Source organism: Ictidomys tridecemlineatus, chromosome 6 (assembly GCF_052094955.1).
Source record: "Ictidomys tridecemlineatus isolate mIctTri1 chromosome 6, mIctTri1.hap1, whole genome shotgun sequence".
NCBI lineage: Eukaryota > Metazoa > Chordata > Mammalia > Rodentia > Sciuridae > Ictidomys > Ictidomys tridecemlineatus.
Genome location: NC_135482.1, coordinates 3,341,956 through 3,356,188, shown reverse-complemented (window position 1 = coordinate 3,356,188; position 14,233 = coordinate 3,341,956). Strand labels below are relative to the sequence as shown.

Genomic DNA, 14,233 nt, shown 5'->3' with positions numbered 1-14,233 from the left:
AGCTGAGGATGTGGCTCAGTGGTCGAGCAGCTCTGGGTTCAATCCTGAGTACTGCTAATACCAACATTAGAAAGCAAGGAGGCAAGCGTCCAAGACTGGCCCTGTCAACTTGCATTGTGATGGAAGCTTTGGGGGCCACACAGAGTGGGTGGAAAGCCTCCCAGATGCAAAGCAAGGGGTGTGCCCTTGGAGGTGGACACAATAGACACTTGTGAGCAGAGCCCCCTGGCTGCAGAGGTCAACCAGGGATTCCTGCAGCCCGGTACATCATGAGACCTGCTCTAAGCCCCTGGTCTTGCTTCCTGACGCCCCAGGTCAGGTGCAAACACCTCCTCTCCCAGGACCCTAGGTAAAAATCTTAAAAAAGAAAGAAAAGGGCCAAACCATCAATTCTTCACATTTTTGTTCTCTGTTGGTGGGGTTGCGTGTGGCATTAAAAACAAACAAACAAAAAAACAGAAATAATAGAAACAGAAGAAACACCTGAGGGCTGGGAGAGGGCATGCTGATGAGTGTGCACCTTTGGGGGTCTCCATCCCCCGCCATCAAGTTGTGTGACGTGACTGTTCTGAGGAAGCAGATGACAGAGATGGCCATGCAGGTGGGGGAAGGTGTCAGGTGTGATGAGAGCTAATGCTGAGCACTGGCCACCGCCCCCTTTTGCTGAGTGTCCCTACCCACCTTTTGGGTGCAGCCGGTGGCCAGTGCTGGAGGCAGGGTGTGGACGTGAGCCTCCTGACTCCAGAGCCCCTTTTACCCACAGGTCTCCTGGACAAACCTCCACCCTGAAGGCCTGAGTGGCCTGAGTAATGTGACATGAGGTGAGCTTTCTCCACAGCCCCAACCGCAGGGGTCCATGATGGCAGGGGTCCTGTCTTCGGAAGCTGGGGCAGTGTTTGTCAACTTGCCTGAGATTAAACCACCCCCATTTGAAACAGTTCTCCACGTCCATATTTGTTCTCCCAACAGCCCTGGGCAGTGGGTAAAGCAACCCATTTTACAGATGAGGAGACAGTCCCAGAAGCTAGTCAAGGGTGGAGTAAAGCTTGACGTAGCCAGTGCATGTGGGAAGGCATGCTTACTGGAAGGGAACCAGCACAAGGGACGGTTGTTTCCCCCTCTCTCCATCTTGCTTTCTGAGGCTTCAGTTCCCTGAAAATACTACATGGGAATACTAACACTTCAGCCTGAAAATACTAAATGGAAAATTCCAGAGATAAATAATTCATAAGTTTTAAACTGCATGCCACTCTGAGCAGTGTGGTGAACTCTCACACTGTCCTGCTCTGTCCAGCCTGGGAAGTGAATCATTTTTCTGTCCACTGTATCCACACTGTATATGCTGCCCACTCTTAGTCCTTTAGTGACTTTTTCAGTCATCAGATCAACTGTCCACATGATAGTGCTGTGTTCAAATGCCCTTTACAGAGTAACCTAAGGCTGTGTTACAATGCCTGCATCTTCCCTTTAGCTCATCACATGTTTTGAGAGAAAAACACCATATTTGAATAACTTTTATTATAGCATATTGTTATAATTGTTCTGATTTACTATTAGTTTTTGTTAACTTTTTTTTTTTTTTCACTGCTAGGGATTGAACCCAGGGCCTCACACATGCTAGGCAAGTGCTCTACCATTGAGCGACATCCCTAGCACTTTTTATTTTATTTTGACTCAGGGCCTCACTAAATTGCCCAGGCTAGCCTCAAACTTGCCATCTTCCTGCCTCAGCTTCCAGAATAGCTGGATTATAGGTGTGCACCACCACTGTGCCCCAGTATTCTTACTGGGCCCAGTTTCTGAATTAGACTTTATCACAGGTGTGTATGTATAGGACATGATACATATGAGATCCCATACTTCTGTGACTTTGGGCATCCACAGGGGTCTTGGGACATGTCCCTGTGGATGAGAATAGGCAGCAAGTTATGAATCATGGTTAATTTCAACAATATTTACATTAATTATAATACCCCTGTTGGGCATATTTTCCCTGACTTACTGAGGCTGAGAGGACATGAGGTCCCCCACCATGGCCAGCGGAGCCAAGCCTAGAATCCAGTACAGGTGACGACAAAGCCGTGCCACTTGTGTCTCTCCAAGGGCTCCCCCACCCTCTGTCCTCTGCACCGCGGCCCACCTCTGAGGCAGCCCTTCCTCAGCACTCTGCTCAGGGCTGTGGTGCCCACTAGGCAGGATTTTCACTCTGTAAACTAAACACTGTGGACATGGGCTGGGGGCAGTTGTGGTGGGTGCTTGCCCAGCTTGTGCCAGGCCCTCAGCACTGGAGGGAAGAAAGGAAGAATGGGGGCAGGGAGACAGACAGACAGAGACAGAGAGACAGAGGGAAGGAGGGAAGGAGGAAGGAAGGAGGGGAAGGGGACCCATGGCATAATCACTGATGAGGGTCCATATGACCCACGGGGATGATGGACGCTGTGCCAGCCACGAGGAGGAGGAGGTGGACGACAGGGGGGCGTAGGCAATGGTGGGGGGTTTAAAGTGAGGAGGGTTTGGAACATACGTTCCATTGGGGAAAGGCTTCGTGGTGGAGGACCACGGTTCTCACACCAGCAAGAAAAGAGGACATAGCAGCAGACGTGGAGGGTGGAGGTGCGGGCGAAAAGCTCAACTGTGAGTCACGGGCTGACAGAAGCCAGACACCCTGCACACAAGGCTCCAGGGGGCTGCCAGATCTGCCCGTCCCTTCCCACACCTCCCCGGCCGGTGACCTTCACCTCCGCTGCACTGTGGCTGCCCACGCCCTGGACCCTGTCATCACCGGGACAGTTCCAACTGCTCTCCGTGAACCCACTCCCTGACCACAGCTTCCGAGGCTGCCAGTCCTCTCACGCCTCCGCCCCTCTCTCCCTTGACATTGTCCTGATCCCAGCTCCTGTACTTTCCCACGGGCATCAGCTCCCCTGGCTCCCCACCGCCAGGCCTCTTGACCACAAGGGACATCATCTCAGCTATTCTCTGCCAGAGCCCTCAACTGCTTGGCCCTTGTCCTTCCGCCCTCCTCATCCGGAAAAACCCAAGCCAGGGATTTGTAGCACCTGTCTCCTCCCCCTCCCCAGCCTCTATGCCAGTGGAAGAAAGCCCACACCAAGGATGTGGTGCCCACAGGCCACGGCACCCAGAGTCAGCTGCGTCTTGCACGCCTCGGCTCCTCTCCCGGCACCTTTTCCAAACCTGCACCCTCTCCCCCAGCAGATGGCTCTGCCTTCTAGCTCACAGGAGGACACAAGCGCGAGCGTGGTGCAGACGCCCTTGGCTCTGTGCTCCCCTACCAGGGGCACGCTCTTCAAGCATGCACCCCGCACAGGGAGGCTCCAAGGAACACAGCAACCTGCCCAAGGGTGTGCGTGTCCCAATCCTGAGCCACTTCTCCTTCCACATAAAAAGGATGGTTGCCCTGTCCCGCTTTTGACCTGTATCCACCTGTCAAGTGTGGTAGGCAGAATAATGTCCCCCAGAGAGGTCCCCTGCCTGACCCCTGGCCTCACAAGTATGTGAAATCACATGATGAGGGGGGTTGAGGTCACTCACCTGCGGATTTTGAGATGGAAGATTGTCCTGAACTATCTGGGCGATCACAGGGGTCCTCATGTGTGAAAGAGGGAGTGGGGGTGTGTTCACACCAGATGAGGTCGTGATGGAGACCAAGCCAGAGGATGGCACTGTCAGAGGAGCCCTTCCCCCTGTGTTGCTGGCTCTAGAGGTGGAGGGATGGGGGTGCTCTGCGCTGGAACAGGCAGGGAGACAGAAACAGCCTCTTCCCTGGCACCTCCAGAGGGAGCCAGCCCTGTCCCCGCCTCCCTTTTAGCCCAGTGAGATCCATTTCAGTCTTCTGAACTCCAGAACAGTAAGACATTAAATTTGTGTTGCTTTAGGTAACTCCATTTGGGGTAAGTGCTAGTCAGCTTTTTGTTGCTGTGACCAAAATATGTGGCATTAACAACTTGGAGAAGGAAAGGGTTATTTTGGCTCAGTTTTAGAGGTCTCAGTCCATGGTTGGCCAACTCCATAACTCTGCCTCTGAGGTGAGGTGGAAGGGTGTGTCCTAGAAAAGCGGCTCAGATCATAGCAGCTGGAAGCAGAGAGACCCAGAGGAAGGGAACCGAGATAAGATGAACCCTTTCAGGGCATGCAGCGGTAATCCACTTCCTCTAGCTTGGACCCGTCTCCCAATAATGCGTTCAACCAATCAGATGGATGAATCCCCTGATGAGGTTACAGTTCTTGTGGTCCAATCATCTCCTAAAAATCCTGCCTCTGAACATGGCGACATTGGGGACCAGGCCTTTTGCACATGAGATTTTGAGGGATATTCCATTTTCAACCATAACGGGAGAATTTGTTATGTCCATCACCAGAGACCAATAAACCAGCTCATCCCACACGTGACCCAAACCTGCTTTTTCCCTTTTCCCTATGATCACACAGAATTCCCACTCACGTGGCCATGGGTGACAAGAACTTAAGGACATGTGCCAGTGCAACAGTGGAGGGTGACATGAGTTTGGGGCCCTGGTTTGTGCTTCTTATAGTCGGTGTTTCCAGGGAGACACAGCAAGTTGTAGGTTCTGTGGATCAAAGAATGGAACCCACAGACAGCAGAGGGCGAGAGCAAAGAAACAATTTATTTTTGAAACATCAAGCAGAGATCTACAAGGGGGATCCCAGGGGGTTGCCTCGAGCTGCTGCTGTCCAGCGGTGCATGTGGCAGTGCTGGAGGTGGACTTGAAAGCTATTGGCTAATGATTTCGAGAGAGGGGAGTTTCTACATCCAATCAGAGGGAGACACTTGGTGATCCTGCTCCCCCTGACAATCGGGGTGTTTACCATGTCTGTTGGGGGGCTTCACCACATGCCACCCAATTCCTCCTGGATGGTACAGGAATCGTTGCGATCCAGGCCAGCCCTGTCCAGCTGGCTCCTGCTTTCACCAGCACTAAACCTCACGGGATCTCTTCCGTCTGGGAAGAACCACAGTTGCTGCTGGAGGGCCTGATGCAGTCCAGCCCATGATGGGCAGTGCCAGGCACATGGTCATTTGAGGTCCTGGTTAGCAGGGCCCATTAGCATGCCAGGAGCCTTTTTCTTTAAGTTTCATGACTTTGGGTAAATTTATTCTGTTGTGCAGTTGTCACTGTAATCCAGGTTCAGAGCACTCCCGTTGCCCCAGTACTTCCATTTGTGATCCCTTTGCAGTCTGTTTCGGGACCATTTGTGGTCTACTCCTGACCCTGCCTGTGACCCCAGGCAAATTCAGATCTACGTTTCTATCTCTAGAGTTTCTGCCTTTTCTGAATATTTCATAGAAACGCGATCACACGACAGGTGGTCTTGTTGGTGTGATGTCTTTCCCTTCTCCCAGTATATTTGAGGTCCATCCACGTTGTGTAATGCACCCCCCTCTGGCTGGGCTAAAGTGTGAGCCCTGGGAAGCTGCAGGTTGGTGCCCTCACGGCCTCTTGGTCTTGCTTCACGAGCTCCCTCTCGGGGCACCTGCAGTCTGAATATTTAGTCCAAGACACGAGGGGCTTCCCAGCTGATCTCCGGAGTTCCTTCTCTGCAGAGCTCGCACCTCTGGAAACCCCAGCCACCTGGCTTGGCTGTCTGGGACCTCTCTCCTTTATTCGTGGGGTCTGCCTTGCAGTCAGTCCTTGGCGGCTGCTTCCTGTGCTACAGTGTGGGAGGGAGAGAGTGCACGTGGGCAGGAGGGCTGGGTGACCATCAGGACCACCTCACAGTCTCTTTGTTTCCCAGGGATTTTAGGCCCGGGCTGCATGCTATTCAATGTCTGGAAATTTTTTCATGTTTTTCATATACCTTGCCCAGTGTTCTAGTTGCTTATAACTGGAATGCAAGTCTACCACCAGGTAGCCTCTGTGGCCAGCCATGCTTCTTTTGTTGTTGAAAAATTTCACTATTTAATAATACATAATAAGATTCTCCTTTCCAAAATGCATGGCTGGGTGAATTTTGGTAATTGTATAGGACTGATTACCTCCATCACCATCATGAAAGAGGACAGTTCCCCTTCCACTCCCCTCCTCCATCCCAAGCAATATACTGATCTGCTCTCTGTCACAAAGTGTCCCCTTCTCTATAATTTCATACAATAAATATAAAAAAGAATTTTATCAAATACTTTTTTATACCATGAAATTTCACCATCTTTTATGTTTGAGATCCTTCATTTAGCATGCTGTTTTTGAGATTCATCCCCATTGTCCTCTGTGTTGACATTTTGTTTCCTTCCATTTCACCACCTGATGGAATTTGGTGGCTCCTGATTTGAGGTTATGATGAATAGCGTCACTGTGAACATCCATGCACCCGGGTTTGTGCAGGCATATCTGGGAATGCTGGCACATGTTGTAAGTATAGATGAACTTTTAAAGGTATCGCCATGCTGTTTTGCAAAGTGACCATGTCAATTTGCATTCCCACTAGCAAATGTGTAAGAAGAGTTCCAGTTGCCCTCATTCTTAGCGACACCTGTTACTCATGTTTAACTTTAGCCTTCTTAATGAGTGGGCAGTGATAGCCCATTGATTTCCCCCTTTGAATTACCTTGGCATTTTGGTCAAACACTAGTTGACCATATAAATGTGTTTTTTATTTCTGGTCTCCCTGTTCTATCCCATCAATCTACATGACAATTCCACACTGTGTTGATAACTGAAGCTTTATGGTGAATCTTCAGATCAAGTTGTTCTTTTTCAAATTGTTTTGGTAGTCTGGCTCTCTTACCTTTTCATGTACATTTAAAATCAGCTTTTCAAAGTCTTTGTGCAGAGACTATTAACATTTTAATTGAAATTACATAGACTCTAGAGATGAACTTACCCTGATATCTTGAGGATATGAAATCTTTCAGTACGCAGGCATGGTGTGTCTTTCCATTGTGTTAGGTCTTCTTAAAGTTTCTTTTTGTGAAGGTTTTGTTGTACAGGTCTTCCACATCTTTCATTAAATACATCCCTGGATGTTTTCTGATGTTTTAAAAGTGAAATCATTTTTAATAGAATGTGTAACTGTTCATTGTCAGGATATAGAAATGCAATTGACTTTCACCTGTTAACTTTGCATCCTGCAACCTTATGAAGTCACCTGCTAGTTCTAGTGGTGCTTTAACAGACCCTGGGGTTTTGGACAGAGTTGGCATCTGCATAAAGGACACTTTTACTTCTCGCCTAATGCGTGTGCCTTTTACTTCTATTTCTGGCCATGGTAAGGTGCATGTAAGATGAGTGAGAGAAGGTACCCTGGCCTTGTTCCTGGCCACGCACCCTAGCACTGAGTGTGACATCAGGTGTAAGATGTGTGTGTTAAGAAGCTCTTAATTAGGTTTTTGACTTGTTTTTCTAGGTTTCTGAGAGTTTTTGCCAAGAAGGGAGGGGGTGTTGAATTTTATTAAATGCTTTTTCCTTTATCTGTTGAGATTATCATATCGCTTTCTCTTTATTGCATCAATACAGTGAATCATATTCGTTTTTTAAACTCACCATACATTCTGAAGATATGCCCTATTTGCTCCTGCTGCTTTTCTATATTGTTTGATTTGTTAATATTTTGTTAAGGATTTTTGTGTCTATTATCTTGAGGATGTGGGTCAGTGGTTCCTTTTTCTTGTGTGGTCTTTGCCTGGTTTGGAGTCAGGATGATAAAGCCTCATAAAGCTCATTGGAAGTGTTGCCTCTACTTCCTGAAAGGGTCGGTGTAGGACTGAGCCATTTCTTCCCGTAGCACAGGCGGCCTTTACCTCTGAAGCCCTGTCAGTCTGGAGGTTGCTTTATGGGAAGCACTGTTCTTTTTTTTTTTTTTTCCCTAATAAATTCAATTTAAGATTGTTCAAAGTTTATATTTTTCTTAGATAAGTTTGGCAATTATGTCTTTCAAGGGCGATGCCTGGGGTTCCTCTGAGGTCTTGTCCCTCCTGCAGACTCCTCTTAGCATTTCTGTGGGTCAGGAATTATCTTACTTTTATCTGAAAATGTCTTTGTGTTCATTCCTGAGTCACATTTTTCTGGATGCAGAATTTCTGATTAATAGTTTTTTTCCCTCAGCAGTTTAAAAGTGTTGACCCACTGTTTTCTGGCTCCATGGTTTCTAATTCGGCCACAGCTCAAGTCCTTGTGCTCCTGAGGCTGAGGCTGTCCCTCTCCCTGGCTTGCAGAGCTGGTGTCTCGGGGTGTCTCTGCGTTCACTGTGCTTGCTGTGAGTCTAGCATCTTGTGTTTGTGAGGTTCATCAAACTTGGAAATCAAGCACATTTTTTGGTCTTCTTTTCTCTCTTAACAGTCCCTGAGGTTCTTGTTCTTTGTTGTATTTTAATGTCTTCTTTTTTCCTTATCCTTAGACATTTCCTGTCCATCTACTTAGCTGTCATTTATCTACCCAGGGGTTCCATTTCAATCATTCTTCTTTTATGGCCGTCAGCTGTTAAATACCCCCAGTGAAGTGTGTGTGTGTGTGTGTGTGTGTGTGTGTGTGTGTGTGTGTGTGTGTGAGAGAGAGAGAGAGAGAGAGAGAGAGAGAGAGAGAGAGAGAGAGAGAGAGTGTGTGTGTGTGTGTTACTAGTAATTGAACCCAGGAGCACTCTATCACTCTACCACTGAGCCAAATCCCCAGTCCTTTTTATTTATTTTAAATTTATCTATTTTTATGTGGTGCTGAGGATTGAACCCAGTACCTCACAGGTGCTAGGCAAGCACTCTGCCACCGAGCCACAACCCCAGCCCCAGTCCTTTTTATTTTGAAACAGGATCTCACTGAGTTACTTAGGGCCTTGCTAAGTTGCTGAGGCTGGCCTTGAACTTGCCTCAGGCACCTAAGTCTGTGGGACTACAAAAAGCCACTGCAGTCAAATCCAGTGAACTTTTAATTTCAGAAATTGTGCTTTCCAGGGTTATATTTCTATTTGGTCCTATTTTATTGCTTCTATTTCTCTGCTGAGCTTTACCATTTTTCTCTTGAGGTTTTTCTCATTCAGGTTTTTTTTCATATATATATATATATTTAGTTGTAGATGGACACAATACCTGTATTTATTTGTTCTTATGTGGTGTGAGGGTTGAGCCCAGTGCCTCATGCGTGCTAGGCGAGCGCTCTTCTGCTGAGCCAGACTCCCAGCCCTCAAGTCGTGTTTTGTTTTACTTCACTTAGTTTTGAAAGGTGCTTTAAAACCCATTTCTGTGGACTGTAACCCTGGTGCATTTCCAGGGTGGATTTTATTGCTTTTCTTCTAACAGTGTTTTCCACATTCCTGTTTCTTTCTACTTCAGGCTGCATTTGGATCGTACGATGTTGGGCTGCAGGGTTTCTGGATTCAGTTATTTTCCTGTGTTGAGTGTTGATTCTTTTTTTGCAGGCTGTTTTCTTGCGTGGGTTCCAACTGAAGACTGTTCTAGGGGAAGCCCTGGGCTGGCTTCAGGCCCTTTTCTTTAGTCCACCAGCCCGGGTCCGAGTGACACGGTTCTGTGGGAAGTGAGACACGGACAGAATGAACATGAGGATCTCCTCTCGGCCTTTTTCTTCTGCGGTCGGCTCTCTCTCTTCAGTGTGTCCCATTTTCATGTTCACTCTGATGTTCCCCAGGCCAGAAAGATGCAGGGTTTGCATGTGTGTCCCCACCGCCGCTGTGTACACCCACGTACGACAACTGGCCCAAGCCCACAGCTGAGAGGTGGCATTCCTCACAGCTCCCCTCCCTGCTCCTCCTGATGAGCATGGCCCCCTCAAAGAGGTCTGTCTGCTTCGCACACTCGCAGACACCTGTGGGGTGGTTTTCTTGCAGCATATCTATTTTAGGACTGTTTGCTGGGGCTGAGTCTTTGTCGTGTTGCCCAGCGGTGGGAACGAGCTGAGCTTGTCCACAAAGCCCTGTGAATAGCACTGTGTGCGCTCAGCGATGGCCCCGTTTGGAATGGCATTTGTAAGGCTCTTTGCCAGTTTTCTGCCAGATGTTTGAAACTGGGGGCTTGATACCAGATAATGTCAATACTAATAAAGGAACTCCAAGTTCAGCCTTCTGTGATCTTGGCTGCTGGCTGGGACGTGTAAGGCAGAGGTGATGCTTGAGCAGGAGGGACCCCTGGGCCCCTGCCCACAGAGGGGATCTGGGAGCACTGGCTGGGAGCGAGGGTGGAAAGCTTCTGGGGGTATTGGGAAGGCTGGGGCAGAGCCGGGTCATGAACACTGCAATTCTTCATGTACTAAACCCCTGAAGTCACTGTCCTTGTTGTTCTACACAGGGACGGTCATTTCATGAGGCCAACTTGCTCCTCACCCTGCACTCTTCACCCCATCTTGGCTGGGATGTCTTTGCGGCTCAGCACCCATGGCTGGCAGCTGTTTATATTTTCAGAACACTTCCTCTAGAGAATGTAGCCTGCTCAAATTCTCACTCCGTTAAAAATAAGCTTGGTTTCTTACACCTTCTTATCAGCTTTTGTCCTTTTCTGCAGTTTCACCAGGATGTGTCTATTTGTAGATTTCTTTTCACCTTCTCTGCTTTGATTTCATTGAACTTCTTGAGTCTGTAGTTTGGGGTCTAAAGATTTCTGTCCTATTTCTCTCTCTTTCCGAGACTCTCGCTGTCTGTCAGACATTCTCAATCTATTCTCTGCCTCTTAGTCCTTCTGTATTCTCATACTTTTATTTTTTTCATGTTGGATAATTTCTTCGGACCCATCTCCAATTCATTTATTCTCTCCAACCTGCTGTGGATTCCATCCTTTGGGTTCTTTTTTATTATTTTTTAATTAAAAAAAATTTTTTAGTTGTTGATGGACAACACAATACCTTTATTTTATTATTTTTTTAATGTGGTTATAAGGATTGAACCCAGTGCTTCATGCGTGCTAGGCAAGGGCTCCACCACTGAGCCACAACCTCAGCCCCCTGCCCTCTTTTCCAGCCCCGATTTTGTTTTCTTTCTCAACACACTGCGTTTCACAGCTCCATTCCTTGCTTGGACTTTTGAGTTGCATTCTACTCCTTTGAACAATGCACATGCTGTGTCATTGCCTCTGCCTGAGAATTCCAGGGTTAAGTCCCCCTGCCTCAGTATCTGTCACAAGTTGCTTCTGCTAGTTCTCAGGTGTCTTGTCATCCTGAGGACTAGCTATTTTTGTGTTTTTCACTGTATCTGAGAATTTTTATAGGAATAGTTGGATGGCTAGGATCTTTCTCCAAAGATTTTTTTTTTTAATTTTTAAGTTATACATGGGTACAATATCTTTATTTTGTTTATTTTTATGTGATGCTGAGGATCGAACCCAGGGTCTCACATGTGAGAGGCGAGTGCTCTACGGCTGAGCCCCAACCCCAGCCCCTCCAAAGACGGTTTTTATTTGCTTGCTCCTGCCAGTTAAGTGCAGTATGTGACACCATTCTGATTTTTCTTTCCTTTCTTAATTTTTTTCTTTTTGGTACCAGGGATTAAATCCAGAGGCACTCAACCACTGAGCTACATCCTCAGTCCTTTTTACTTTTTATTTTGAGATAGGGTCTTGCTAAGTTGCCCAGACTGGCCTCAAACTAAGACTATCCTGCCTCAGTCTCCTGAGTTGCTGAGATTACAGGTGTATACCACTGCGCCTGGTGGTTTTATTTTTGTTTTGTCACTCAGAGGATGACTTTAAGTAACTTGACATGACCAAAGTGAAACTTCTTCCATTTTCTGAAACTTACTGTAAAAGACAGGGATCACCCTTTTCTCCGTGCTTGGTAAAGCTCGCAAAGTCAGTGGGTCTAAGGCCATTTTCAGTGCTTCATTTTCTGGAAAGCATTTTCATCTTTTGCCTGCCGAGTGTGCATATTATTATTTAGGATTTAGGTGATACTTTCTCTTGTTAGCTTTCTTCACCTCTCCTGTTCCCTAGCTTTTTCCTGGAATTATTATAATGTATCATCTCTCTGTTTCTACTTCTCTATTCCCTTAATAGACTCAGAACTTATTGATGGCTAATGACTATTATTTGTCTTTACAAAACTAGTTTCTAAAATAGTCCATGATAAATGCTTTAAAGTATTGGCCAAGGCTTACTTTGTGTCCCTCACTGTGGTGGCATGTTCCCCTGGTTTACTCAAGGTAGTTATATAACATAAAAAGATGCCACTGAACCCTGAACTACTAGCTTGGTTCCATCAGTTCAGGCAAGGTGGAAAATCGCTAGTCTTTCTGAGTGGTTGACCCTATCCACCACTGACCACCTTGACTTCCTGTGGTTTCCTTACCCTTACTACTTCTCTTCTGTCCTAATTATGACACTTTTAAAATCTTCTCTTGTGGCTTTTTCTTCCTCCTTTTCCATACTCTTTCTTTTCCACACTTTTTGTTTGGATTGTTGTGTTTTCTCCTGGATTCATGCCATTTCCTTTCTCCTTTCTGAAAATTCAGCATATCTAAAAAAAAATATTTGTTCATTAACTCAGTTCATATTTATTGAGCCATTACCACAGAGTGGATCTTCTCCCAGGTGATGGCTGGAGAAATAAAAGTAAACTCAACAGGCCTGGGGTCATAGCTCAGGGATACAGCACTCACCTAGCACATATGAGGCACTAGACTCGATCCTCAGCACCACATAAAAATGATGTGTCCATCTCTGCCCTTCTGGAGCTTGTAATTCTAGCAATATACACAATAGATAGCTAGGATCTTTCTCCAAAGATGGTTGAAGGGTTAACTTGCCCAGAACAGTGAAAGAAAAAGCTGCTTTTATGTGAACTTCTGCAAACTGTGAACTTCCGAGCCCCTCCCCTTATTTTCTGGGTATAAAACTCTGAAACTCCCTGAACTCGGGGTTCAGGGGATTGATTACAGGAAAAACTGTGCCCTCTGGACCTGGCTGCAGCCAAATAAAACGTTTTCCTGCTATCTTCGGTGCCTTGCCTCATCTGTCCCTACAACAGAGGAACATGTAGCCAGAAAACAGAAACTGAATGACAGCATCAGGGATCTGGGTTGTGCCAGCTCACTGGTGGGCACGCTCTAGGTATGGTTGTTGTGTCTTTAAATTTCATTCAACAAAGAATGAGCAAAGTGCCACACTTGAACACACTCCTAGTCTTCAATTAATATGTGGAGGCTGTGTGCACATATTTTAAGTGACTCCACAGCAATCTGTACAGTTCCTGTCACAGCAGGTCACTGGACTGCCTCTCTCTCAAAGGTCTGAGATCTTTCAGGGTTGGAACCACCTTACTGACCCATCTCCAGCACTCAGCACAGGGTCTGGCAATTATTCTTGTTCAAAAAAAAAAAAAATACACGCAATGCAGAAAGCACACGCGGTGCAATTTAATTAAGGGCGTGGAAAGAAAATGTCGGTATCAACCCTGGTCGGAGATGCTTTGTTGAATTCTTGTAGAAGAACACATTCCTTTCCTTAGAGAAACGCGCTTCTGACCCTGTTCAGTCTGGGAGCCCGGGAGCCCGCAGTGCACTCCGCCTGCGCCCAGCGCCAGCCGGGCTAGTGCTGGTCCGGGAGCCCCGTGACCGGCTCTCAGGGTGCGCCTGGGGCTGCTGCCGGGCAGCGGCCTCCTCGACCCACTGAAGAGGCAGGACCCAGGTCTGCGCCCCCGTCCGCGGCCTCGCCCGGCCTCTGTCCCTGGGCCTCCGCGGCCCTCGGGGGTCTCTGTGCCGCCCCTGCCCACGAGGGGGACACCGCCACTTGGTCTCCTCGCCCTGGGGGCGCGTCCATCCCAGACCCGTCCCCCACGGGAGGCCGACGCGACCCGGGCCCGGAGGCCCCGCCCAGGACGCAGGCCCGCCCCGCTCCCGCGGCGACCCCCGCGACCCCGCGCCCCGAGACTTCCGGCGCGCCCCCCGCCAGGCGGGACTTCCGCCGCCCCCTCCCCGGCCTGCTCTGCGGCTCTGCGCGGCTGGGTGGCGGCTCCCGGGCTCCGGCGCTGCGTGCGGCCCCGCGCTCGTGCTGCCGCGCGGCCTCGGCCTCGCCTCCTGCCGCCTTGGCCCCTCGGCCCTCGCCGCTCCTCCTCCTCCTCCTGCCCCTCGCCGCCCCTCGCCACCCCTCAGCGCCGTTCCTCAGCGCCGCTCGGCCGCGCAGGAGGCAAGATGGCGGCGCCCAGGCCTCCGCCCGCCCGGCTCTCGGGCGTCATGGTGCCGGCGCCCATCCAGGACCTGGAGGCCCTTCGCGCGCTCACGGCGCTCTTCAAGGAGCAGCGCAACCGGTAACGGCCGCCGGGCGCCGGGG

The 14,233-nt window shown here is 48.7% G+C and overlaps 1 protein-coding gene across 2 annotated transcripts in view; it reads left to right on the top strand.

Moving 5' to 3' along the window:
• Nucleotides 1-13,849: 13,849 nt before the first annotated feature.
• Atxn10 (ataxin 10) overlaps nt 13,850-14,233 on the top strand; it is a 143,777-nt gene continuing 143,393 nt past the window's right edge. Inside the window, exon 1 of one of the 2 annotated variants that reach the window (XM_078052543.1) lies at nt 13,850-14,210. In XM_078052543.1, coding sequence (XP_077908669.1) covers nt 14,095-14,210 — 116 coding nt within the window. In that variant the 5' untranslated portion in view covers nt 13,850-14,094. The remainder of the gene's footprint in view (nt 14,211-14,233) is intronic. The other variant, XM_078052542.1, reaches the window with a different exon arrangement.